Raw genomic sequence first — 12,226 nt, forward strand, 5'->3', positions numbered from 1 at the left:
GACTCTTCTTCATTTTTGGCATTTTTAGTGGCATTGATTGTTGCAGCCATTCTTTTATTTCCACTTCCATTTGGTTTGCCTGGCCTTTGGGCTTCCCTGACCCAGAAGCTGCTGTGATCATCAAATGGCTTTGTGGAGAACCCATTCAGTGAAGTGGTAAAAGGTAGATTTCAGATGAAGCAGCAAACGTAGGTTGTGTTCACAGTATGACGCACAGACCTGTCACCCAAGGGATAGGACAGGGGGAGCAAATACCCAGGAGCAGTGGCAGTGCCAGTTTGGGATGACAAAGAAGCTGTGGTGTAAATTGCAGTTCTTGTGCCAACCCACTATAGTCATTAGTGACAAAGAGAGATAATTATGGGCCTGTCTTGTCCTGTTAAGCACTTGTTACTGGTTATTTGAAGTCCCATGTGTTAGCTGTAAATAAAATTATTTTTCTCTGGACATTTTCAGTCTGGCAGCTGCTGAATGGAGTTCATAAAGTGGCTGTTGAGCTGTGGCTGAAAGGGCTGCCACTCTGCAAGGTGACAGTGGAAATGTTTACAGATTGCAGGTCAATGTTCTCAGTACTTATGCTGGAACTGTGAAAACAATTGTGTACCAGAGTGTTGTTTGTTATCTTCTAGTGCTGTCGTAATGGATCTGTGGTTTTATAAAGCCACATGCAGTAAATACAGAATGAGTCAAATTCCTGGAACTTTGGATACTGGAGCGGTGCTTGCTTCTTGAACAATTGTACTGGCACACCTGCTGTGAATACAGGGCTTGAGAACCAGGCATTGCCTCAATTTCCCTTCCCTCAGCTGCTCTGGTCCTTCACTGCCGTGAGCAACTGGCTGACTGGATATTTCCCTGGATCAGGAGCCTAATGTGTCAGTAGAGTGACCTCTGAAGGTGTTGGGTGAGCAAATGAGTGGGTGTGGTACAAGTCAGGCTCAGAGTAGGCGTGAGTCTGTTGGGTCTCTGCTCTGCACTGTTTCTGGAGGCTGTCATTTTTCTTCAGAATCTGTGTATATACTTGAATAAAATAAATCCAGAAGTCGGAGGGTTCTTTACAGCGTGTCTCTTGGTGAAGCTGGGGAGCAGGTGGGACAGTCCCTCCGAGGTGTAGAGCGAACCGTGTTGCCTGGAGGTGCGGTTGTGTCGTATGGGCAGTAACTGTCAGTGTAAAATTGAACTGCTGACAGTGAATTGTCACCGTAATGCTAATAAAGAGTGAAAAGAAAGGCTTGCGGGGAGAGGTGCTGTGTTTTACTGTGCCAGCTGTCCGTCTGAAAAACATGGGAAACCTTGGGGTATTAAGGACTTTCACATACGAAAGTGGATGGCAAGTTTCATCTGCTCTAACAGCCACAGTGTGGTACTTTGGTTCTTGGATCTAATGGTGTTTGGGAAGGACCTCCACCTTTCTTTTCTCCAGTCAGCCTTGGGAGACGAAAAGCAGCCTGTCTGCAGAGTAGGAAAGCTCCACGGCTTGTGTGAGCAAGGGGAAACCAAGGAGCAGAGCCTATCAATCAATTTAAATCCTGACTCATTAGGTTTTTATCTTCCTTTCAGTTCTGCACTTTTTTTGGCATGAAAAAACGGTACTGATTTAGGATATTCTTGGATATGCTTTTTACCCAAGTGCCTGTCTAACCGATGTTTAAATCCTAATAAAATTCTTATCCTCAGTAGCATCATTGCTCCATTTATGCAGTACATGAAGTATCAATTTTCAAAGTTTTTAATAATTTTTTTTATTTTTCATTTTTATACTTTAAAATTTGACATCTTTAAGCTTTTCTTATAAGCAGACAGTGCATGTTTCTTGTTTACTTACCCTGTAAATAATTTAAATAGATTTTCTAGGTTTTGAAGAATTCCTCTCTTTTCTAGGATAAATAATAAAAACCTGTCTAGTCTCTTCATACAACAGGTTTTCATTGCCCTAAATACTTGCTTTCTCTGAACACCCAAATTCCACAGAAACCATTTTTAATACGGGCTCCCAGCCTCTGCACTGTAATCCCGCTGATGTATAGAGTTCAGCTATACAAATATAGTAGTTAAAGATTACCCTGTTTCTTGTTACTGTTGCAGTCTAACTCTCTAGCTTTTCTTGTCGTAAATGCATGTCAAGGAGAAATCTGAAGTGATCTCTCTGCAGCAGTCCTTAGCTAAGTGCCCTTTCCAGGTTTATGCACCTAAGGAGAGAGATTTATTTGGATTTTTCTTCAGTGTGTGTAGTTCAGTTGCATTCTGCAACTGTTTGTTTTTATTAGCATCTGTCTTCTGTGCTCATGGTGTAAATTCAGCTGGGACAGTTAGTTACCCTCTGCTGAACTCCTTTCTCCCAGTCTTGATTTGGCTAAAATAAATGCCGATGTGTCAGCTGAATGTCTCGCTGTTCAGCTCTTCGCTTCCAGAGTTTGAGATCATTAGTAAGTATGTTACTAATAAAAAGTATTAGTAAATATAATACTGCTGCCACTTTTGAACTAATGAAGAAAGTGTATTACAAAAGTCATGAGTTAAACCATCTCTCTAACCAGGTAGTCTCATCAGCTTTCTGGTGTTCAGAGTTTATACCCAGGATGTTTTATGCAAGCAGTCTCTGGTTTTCCAGCTCTGATTGTTAATAGCTGTTGTTTTCAGTTAGTTTCATTTAGAATACTTGGTTCAACTACTGCAGTTACTAATCTTTTCTCAAAGTATGTGCATGTGGGTGTCCTCTCCTGACAAGTTGGAAAGTAGCCTGGAAACAAGGAAAAATGAGAAGTGTGCTCCCTTGACTCCCATATGCTGTCCATGCCCTGGAGACTTGTTCCCACTAGGGGCATTTTCAGATCCCTGTCTCCAATTGAGAAGTCCTGGTGTGGTGCCTGCCAGGAAAATCAGTGCCAGGGAGCAGGGTGGGCCACTGTGAACAGGGCAGGAGGAATAAGGAGGGGGTGGCACCCACAAGAACAGGAAGATGCTGGGATACTGATCAGCAAAGCTTGTCTAGACTAGGGGTACGAAAGCTTAGAAGATGTACAGATTGGCATTCATTTGTATGCGTGGGGAGGTTAAGGTTTCAAACCAAACATATTTTCATCTGTTAACACTGTAAATTGCAAGAACTAATAGGAATTGATAACCTTAATTTCAGCCACCATGGCCTTACCCATACACACAACTTAGTAAGTGTGTTTGGTGTGCATGGTGCTGTATATCTTGGCAATTTTGATCATACCCAAGCATAAAACAGTGTAGTGACCAATGTCTCTAGAATATGATGCCTTGATGCTCAAAAATCTGATTCCTCCTTTTTCTCACAAATTACTGTAAAAGGTAGTAGTGAAGCTGTTAGAATACAAATGATGTATAAGTGCAAGGTAAATTGAACCAGAATCCTTAGAACCTGTAAATAACATGAGACTGAGAGCTTGTCAAAAAACTACGGGTCATTGGAAACTCACTGAAACTGCATGTGTCAAGACGTAAATCTTGCAGGCAGCTTCCTGCACTGCTTGGTGCTTACAGTATGAAAAGAGGAAGTTCCTTTTAGGTGCTTGCAATTCATGTTAATTTGATTTCCAAAATGTTGGTGTTGTAGAAGAGGGAGTATCTCAAACAGTTAATCCTTTTGCTGATTATATATGCAAAAGATGATGCAAGTGTGGAAGCCAAGCTTGTAACGACAGAGGACCTTTGCTGAATAGTGCATGAGAGGACTGGAAATTCTTCCTAGGAAAACATTGCATTTATCAGCAGGAATTTGGCAACACATTTACCTTTGTGAACATTGCTGAACACCTGATACTTGCACGTTTCATCCATTTCTAATCCCAGTTGACTCCATGGTGGAGTCACTATTTCTATCAGAAAACAAAAGCATTATTAGTTTTGCAATATACTTGGATTTATAGCTGGGAAGGTTTTTTTTAAAGTTCTTCGGAGATACTTGTTAGGAGATGTTGCTGATGTAAAAGATCTGCTCCTGAAATGGTTCTGATGAGGTAGTCTTTTGGCTGGAGTCACCATGATACATGCAGAGAATTGGGAAAATGTTGTTGATTTGCTTACCTTTGGCAAATGGTAAAATGGTAGTGGAAATGGTAAAAATCAAAGGGAAACCTATGGTAGTCTGGTTTGTAGTTTTCAAAGTACAGAATACTCAAAAGTGGGCATGTAGCATGGGACTAAGTGTTAAAATATAACTTGTGCGTTAAAGTTGGGATAGAAAACCACTTCAGCTGTTGTAATTAAGTCTTTAAAAGTTGTTTGTTAATGTATATTGCAAATAGTAATAGTGCATGCATTTTCGTGTGTGCTTTTTGAAATATGAAACACAACATGGGAAAGACTTGGTATTGTAGGAAAGAACTGAGTTATTGTATTTGCGTTGATACAGGCTATTCTTGAAATTCTTACAAAATTATAATATCTAGACTACTTAAAATGCAGTGAGTTTACAACTAATTTCTTTCATAACCAGTTTACAAGTATATACTTACAGACAGAGTATTATTTATCTATGGGCATGTCAGACTAATACTTGGTTTGTAGCGCAGAAATCTTGGGGAGAGAGAGGCATAACAAAATTCCACTGCTTAGAAAAGAAAAAAAGCTTAATTTGCTTTTTTTAAAATCTGGTATGTTTTCTTTTGTTGTTCGCTTTTAAGGAAAATCAGGTTTAATTCATTTCCTTCTTTACTGATGTTGGAACTAAATCTTTGGTATTTTACATTTCAGTGTACACACACACACAAACCCACAAGCTCGTTTGAATGGTCACTTTCAATAGTAAATATACAGATTTTGGCTTTTATACATTGACTTGCTTTCTTTAGATGTAGGATGCAGTTACTACTGTGAAATGCTGTTTTATCTTTTTTGATTATCAATCGCTTATTGTAAGACAGACATTTCATATTCAGGGTTGAAATATGACTCTGCTGTTATAGGCAGTATAAAAGGTATTCTCTTTCCTGTAACACTGAGGTATAGTTTGCATTGAAATGGAAGTTTCCCTGACTTTGTGTTTAAAATGAAATGTCTGGAGTGTGAACAGGGTGCCACCACCTGTATTGATGCTATTGAGTCTTCCTCAGGGGGCCAGTTAAGCTGAGGAAGGAGAGGGGCATTTCTGCTTCTTTCCACCTTTCTTCTGATCTGAGCATCCTCTGCCTCCAGGCCCCTTCCCAAAGCAGAAATGCTCTAGAGAGGTTGTTTTGGATCAGCTCTGAAGAGAGGTGTGCTGCCCTAGGGCAGCCAGAGGCCTGAATAGATGGAGCAGCACAGGGTGCTACACAGAATTAGTGTTGTGGCTATGGTAGTAGTACCCATTCTTAATATTTGGTATTTGGAGTTCTGTATAATACAGTAACATTGCAATATAATTTCCTGGTATTTTGAAGTTCCTTTTTATATCAAATATTTTCATATCAGTACTTAAAGAAGAACTGAAAAGTGATTTTCTCAGATCAGTGCAGAATTAACAGGCATTGTGCTCTGCCTACATGCATGGGTTTGGAAGTTATGCAACCTCTTTTTATAGAGTTGTGTGTTCTGGTGATCTAGGTTTGCTTAGTTAGTGCTTAGAAATATAAGTGCATTAGGAGCTATATATGACGAAAAACGTAGGTCATGGCAAACTACTGTGTACCTCTAAATATAAAAACATTTGCGGTAAGGTTCAAGTGGAAGTGGCTTCCATCATTTTGTATACTGGCTTTAAAATTACTAGGTGGAAGAGGCTAAGTTGCTGTGACATAGAGCCATACACAGTCTGGTTGTGGAAGGAACTTGCATGGAGATGTTGCATATTTAGTTCAGGCAGAGATGACAGAACTGAGCACCCAGCACAGAAACAATTGCTATTGGTATCTGCAGACTGCAGCTGGGGGGAGAGGGAGGGCTGTAACAGGGCATGTTGTCACCTTGGCACTGAGGGAGTGCCCTTCCTGACATACTGACAGGTCTTTATTCCAAATTGCAGAGGTGCTAGGTCATCACAGTGCAATTGCTCCATTTTTTTAGGATGAGCAAGACACATTTTTTTCTGTTCTCATTGTTGGAGGAGACTGGACTTGTTTTTCAGAAACATGACATGCAGAAAAATCAACCTGAGGCAAACACCTGGCATGAAAAGAATTTGCCTGAATACTAATAGTCTGGCAACATTTAATAAGCAAATTAAAACAGTATGTAGTAATGGGAATTCAGCTGCAGTGATTGCTGCCAGATCCACCAAGAATAATGGACTTGATACCAACCCAGACTTACGACAAATATTGTGATTGTAGGTAACTAAATGACCATGGAATCTGGAGCAGAGAACCAGCAGAGTGGAGATGCAGCCGGTACAGAGGCAGAAACCCAACAGATGACAGTACAGGCACAACCACAGATTGCAACGTTAGCCCAGGTATAAAAATCATATGGTGTAATAGTTTTACTTATGGTTAATATTTTTAAGAGGGATAATGTCTGCACACGGGCCTGAGAGAAGATTCCATTGATACCATTCTGAAACAGGTGTGATGTATAGTTCTTTTAATATTTGTCTTCACATTTTTAAAGCAATAGAGATTTTTAACTTCCCATCGCATTAGGCTGTGTTAGTTCTGAAGAACCGTATGTGTGTAAATTGTGTAATGTTAACACAGTAGTGAACGGAAATATTTCTAGCATTCTTTACCACAGTCATACCACTGACAGGTATTTTTTTCAGTACGTGTGATCTACTGTCTTTTTTATATTGACTGGATTGTCTTGCTGTTGTGTTTTCTGTTAAAAACTTGTTTGTAGTAGTCAGTTTAATTCTGAAGAAAACAAACTGAATACACAGATAAATAATGCAGCAAATACAACATCTTACCAAATTGGATTAATATTATAAGCATTATAATCAAGTGGAACAATCTGGTACCTGACAGCTCGTGTTATCCTGTTGCCTCCAGAGTTTCACAGAATGGTTGGCAAGTTAGAGAGACAGAAGTACATCATTTGTTATCCCCAAATTATTTTGGAGAGAAAAAAAATGCAATCCCAGCCACATCTCTGATTTTGGAACTGGGTTTCATTTGGAAATACACTTATGGTTGGCAGAAGCAAGGTTGTATAAATGACTACAGAATCTGTTTGTCTCTCTTCTGTAACCATTTAATTTAAAAACTATTTGTAGTCTGCAAAGAACAAATAGGTGTTTTTGATCTCATAGTTTATGGAATTGAGTGTCTTTTAAATGGCACAAGTGTTAAATCACTTAACTTTTTATAAAGGATTAGTGTCTTTTTAAAGTCATTACACCTTCTGGTAGTTCAGAGATAGTACACTTCCATTCAAGTGATAGTGTAGGGATTGGAGCTGTTTAAATGCACGGGGTGATTTAGTTGGGTGAAGCTCTAGTGCGAATTTACAAGCCACCAGCTGCCCTGCACCAGCTTGCCTCTTTGGGCAGTTTTCTCACTGTCTAACTTAGGCACAGGATGTAGGTGGTGTGAATAACACTTCAGTGTGAACGAAGTGGAAGTAGTTTATTTCTCTTGCAAAATCAGTAAACTGCTTCTCACTTGATGTGCTTTAAGGTTTAGTCCAGAGAAGCAAGAATGTTTTATATTTAAGTGCTAACATAGTGACCTCCAGGGAGCTGAACGTACACGTATGTAGTGGGTAGAATGCACTTTACTCAGACATAATTACCCCAGTACTTGAATGAGATTTTTTCCCAAGTGAGAAAACACTATAGAGGTATGGTTAAAATCCCCATGTTGTCATTCACTGTATTATTTGCACCTTAGCTTTTCCCCAGCCTGTACATGGTTTGTGGAGGCGATACAACAGTCTAAACATAATTCCTTGTGTTGTTCACATCAGTGTTACGTTACTATGATATTTTTAATAAGTGAAGTGGCAGTGTTTGGCATTAGGGAGTGCCCTCAGAGGCTTAGCCAAATACAAATAACTAATTATGTCAATTTAATTCTTTCATTATCTCTTGTAAGGTCACCCCTCTTGCAAGCTTGGTTTAATTGCTGCATTTTTAGTAAGTTCAGGGTAGTTTTCAGCATCAAAAGGAAACTTGTCCCAGTTCCACAAGGTATGAGTCAGAGACATCTGCGGAAGTTACACTCTGCTGTGGGCTTAATCCAACCACAGTGGCCTCCAGTTGATCAGCTTTGCTGTCATTGCCAGAGACTGTTTAGTCAGACATACATTATTAAGAAAGGTTGCTTGGTAAAGGAATACAGTTTGCCAGAGGAAAGTGCTCTCATGTTAATCTCAGTCCCGGTTTCTCTCAGATATGAATTAAGTACCACCATGTAATGCTGCAGCTGCTTTCCTGAAAAATTTTCCTGAAAATTGCAAATGCAAATTGGTGGATTAGGGACAGACAGCTGTGGAGGAGAGAGGTCTACATGTAATTCCCTTTAATTTTGTTGTTAAGCAAGATTTCATTATAAGTGGTGGATGTTTATGGAAATTCAGAGATGAGCTATTGCAGCTTTTTGAGAACCATGTGTTCACAGGGAAAGCAGAGGATTTCCTTCTGCATCCAGTATATAGCAGCCCTCTGAGATTAGGTAGGACAGCAGTGCAGCCCTTTCTTGCACTACAGCTGTGTGGATCAAATTTTCTTTAAATGCTGTTCAACCCTGGAGGATTGTTAGATTTTCCAAACTTGGGTGTCTAGAAGAAGGCTGGCTAGTCAGTGACCCATGACCCGGCTGAGGTCTGCCAGAGCAGCTCGAGCTTGCCTGCAGTCCTTCCCTGAGGGCAATGATGTGTGGGAGGGACACATACTGAGGGCAGGGTATGCTGGCACAGCAGTCCTGGCACCCTGCAGCCTTTCAGGACCCCCCCAGCCCCAAACATACACATCGTGTCACCAGATAGTTGGGAGTACTGGATGTGCACTGGGCATTGGCCCAGCCATGGAGCAGCCTTGGTACATGGCACTTCAGCTACCCAGAGCAGTTCCTGTGGCCTGCCAGGGCGAGGCTGCTCCATGCAGTGTGAAAGAGCTTTGTGTGGCTACCACTGTCCCCAAAGCCCAAGCCATAATGTGCCATGCTGAGGTCTTCAGTGTATCCCTGTTGGCATAGCTGCCATGCCTGCAGGTCTGTGCTGGAGAAACACAGTTGTGTTTACAAACGTGGGCAATTTTTCCTCATAGAAATAACCCTTGAAACTAGGGTTTGTGTTGACCTGTTACACAATAATCACAATGACTGCCTACAGAATACTTATTTCCACTGCAAACTCATGGGGTTTCTGTCTGAACACATGGTCAGTTTTCTTCATTTACGTGCACTTTGCCAGCTACTCATACGGCTTAATCTGTAGAAAGTGAAAGGTATGATTCCCTAAAAATGTTCTTACATCTGGCAAACTCTTTGCATTTTCTTGAGTGAGAACAGAAATAGCTCCACTCCCATATGTTTCTGCCTCTGACTCAGCAGTGTCTGTAGGAGTATACCCAAGTCTGAGCAGTATCCAAGTGAAGTAAGTGAAAGGTAATGATGTGTTCGTATCAGGTTACCTCAAAATAGAGACAGTTGTGTTTTTCTTGTCAGTGATTTTACAAATTATGTTTGAGCCTGTAGAAATTCTGCATTAGATTATTTTGTGAAGTAGGTCAGATATTGGTCTCAAGCAGTTCAGGGGGTTTTATATTGTGCTGAAACATTTGGGTCATCTAACTGGGGTCTAGAAGAGACATAGTTCTTTCACCAGAACAAATACTGAACTAAGGAGATTTTGCAGTAACCTAATTTATGCTCACTGTCTCTTCTTTGTAGGTATCTATGCCAGCAGCTCATGCAACGTCTTCTGCACCCACGGTGACCTTAGTTCAGCTGCCCAATGGGCAGACGGTTCAAGTGCATGGAGTAATTCAGGCTGCCCAGCCATCAGTTATTCAGTCTCCACAGGTCCAGACAGTTCAGGTACTGACTGAAGAAATTCCTAATATGTGAATTGGGCCTTTGAAATAGGCCTGTCGTTGCACTGGTTTTAATGTATTTGTGTCCGGATTGTGTTTTTGCAAAGCTGTACAGTATTTGCTACTCTGACTATTTTTTCTGTTCTGGCTTAACCACTTTTCATTTTCAAACATTGCTGAGTTTCATTTCCCTCTAGAATTTGTTTGGTGAGTTTAACAGCTTTACAGTTTTTCTTACAGTATTACTCTACTTTTTCTCTCTACGGTATTTCCATACATTTTTATTAAGAGTTCATGCTATTCTGAAGTGAACAAAAGGATGAACTTTCTTTTAATAATGTAATTTTTAGTAGTTAATGAGGCCAGTATTCTAGGATGAGAGTCTTTGCTCTATAGGAAATATTTGCATTAGTTTACAGAACAGGTCTCTGTATGTTACTGGTGCTTAAAATAAAACCTACCAGTACTTACATAGAAATGGTTTTAAAATGTGCCGGTTGAGTGTTGTGTGTTTTGTGAAGCCTTAGCATTTTTTCTTCTGTAAAGCAGGATAGGTAATGTGATATGGTGAGGTAGCTTGAGTATAGAGGAGACAAGTAGTCTGAAATCTTTAAACCTCTAACTTGCTTCTTATTCACTTGACGTTCAGTGTTACTGAATGCAAAAATTGTTTGGTGTACAGCAGCTACACAGGACAAGGACTGTACATTATTTATTTGCTGTTAGAACACTGAGCCCAAAACATATTTAATCTCAAAAAGTAGGTATTGTGACTTTTTCATACAGATATTTTACTGGGTATTATTTTAAAAAATAAGGCGTGCATAATTTAAAACCAGGCCATTCTGATAATAATCTTTGTTTTTTCCTTATCAGCTTCAGTGCTGAGTTTGTGGCAGGCTCTACCATTCTCAGCCATTGCAGTCAAAAGTTCAGCGTTTTAATCTATCAGACGTGAGCAGTTTTGAGATAAGTAAGACAAGCCTGGAGGTGGAAGATCAGAGACTGGCAATGAAGCCATGCCTGGAATTCACCTGATTCAATGCAGATCCATTGTGTTTTGATATTCAGAGCCCAGTAGCACACAGTCAGCCTTGGACATATTCAGGTCCTCTATCTGACGATTGTGAAGTGTGGGTGCCAGCAAGAGTTTTGAGCCTTTAGGAATCTTCTCTACAGTGCATAAAATGTCAGGCTGTGAGCTCTGTTTCTCACATAAGCATCATTAGCTTTTGTATATTTTGTCATGCACATTTGTAATTTAAAATTATCTAAATTACTTTAATATATTTTTATTTTAGCTTTCCTGCATAAACATTTCTCTTTTTTTAGCACAGCTATTCAGAATTGCAGCACTACATTATTTTTTAATATCTTCATATATGACATTTTCCTGGAAATTTCCCCTGTAAAAGGCAGTCTCTCTTTAACACATCGACCTCATTATTTATAAATTGATGTTTCTTCAGTATTTTATTCTTTGTTTCTGAACGTTTCTGCTATCTTAATTTGATTTAGTTATTCTCTCCCTTAATTTTACTAAAAAATCTTTGTTTCCTTGCAATGGATGAAAACAAAATACCACAGAAGACAAAAACTGAATGGTACTACTGTTTATGTTTTCTTATTGGAGTATTTAAATTATAAAGAACATTCTGATGGGTAGATCACTGACTGTGATCATCCTTTCCTGGATCTGTTACTAAGCAGTAACTTTCTGTTCATTGTCTAGATAGAATACTTGCATTGTGAATACTTACATTCTGGTGTTTTTCACAGGATGTCAACATTTCCTTAAAATAAAGACATTGGAAGGGTCTTGTTAAATTTGATTGCTGTTCTTACTTACAGATCTCCACTATAGCAGAAAGTGAAGATTCACAGGAATCAGTAGACAGTGTCACAGACTCACAGAAACGAAGAGAAATTCTTTCCAGACGACCCTCCTACAGGTATGGAGGTTAAAGCAGAAGCATCTTACTTGATGGATGGATGCATTCACATGGAGATACAAACAGTGGGATTGTATAAATTATTTTTAGATTTACCATTTAACTGAAATCTCTCTTCTATAATGTCTTGGAATTGGAATATGGAATATGTCTGTGGAATAGGATGTAAAGAGATAAGCAAATAGAAGGAGGAGGAAGAAACCTCAGCATTTATATTCACTTGAGACAGAAGTGAGCTGAGAATATGCTAATTGCCACATTTCAGAAAATTGAGGTATCATTGTGCTAGATGCATTAGAAACAACTTTAATGAATACTTAATGCCCAAAATACACTGAAGCTTTGCAAAAAGTGACTT

The 12,226-nt window shown here is 39.5% G+C and overlaps 1 protein-coding gene across 2 annotated transcripts in view; it reads left to right on the forward strand.

Annotated features, from left to right (window-relative positions):
* CREB1 (cAMP responsive element binding protein 1) overlaps positions 1 to 12,226 on the forward strand; it is a 40,103-nt gene that overhangs the window by 12,606 nt on the left and 15,271 nt on the right. Inside the window, exons 2-4 of one of the 2 annotated variants that reach the window (XM_039554619.1) lie at positions 6,276 to 6,397; positions 9,774 to 9,920; positions 11,768 to 11,868. In XM_039554619.1, coding sequence (XP_039410553.1) covers positions 6,284 to 6,397; positions 9,774 to 9,920; positions 11,768 to 11,868 — 362 coding nt within the window. In that variant the 5' untranslated portion in view covers positions 6,276 to 6,283. The remainder of the gene's footprint in view (positions 1 to 6,275; positions 6,398 to 9,773; positions 9,921 to 11,767; positions 11,869 to 12,226) is intronic. The other variant, XM_039554620.1, reaches the window with a different exon arrangement.

This window comes from Corvus cornix, chromosome 7 (assembly GCF_000738735.6).
Source record: "Corvus cornix cornix isolate S_Up_H32 chromosome 7, ASM73873v5, whole genome shotgun sequence".
NCBI classification, from domain to species: Eukaryota; Metazoa; Chordata; class Aves; order Passeriformes; family Corvidae; genus Corvus; species Corvus cornix.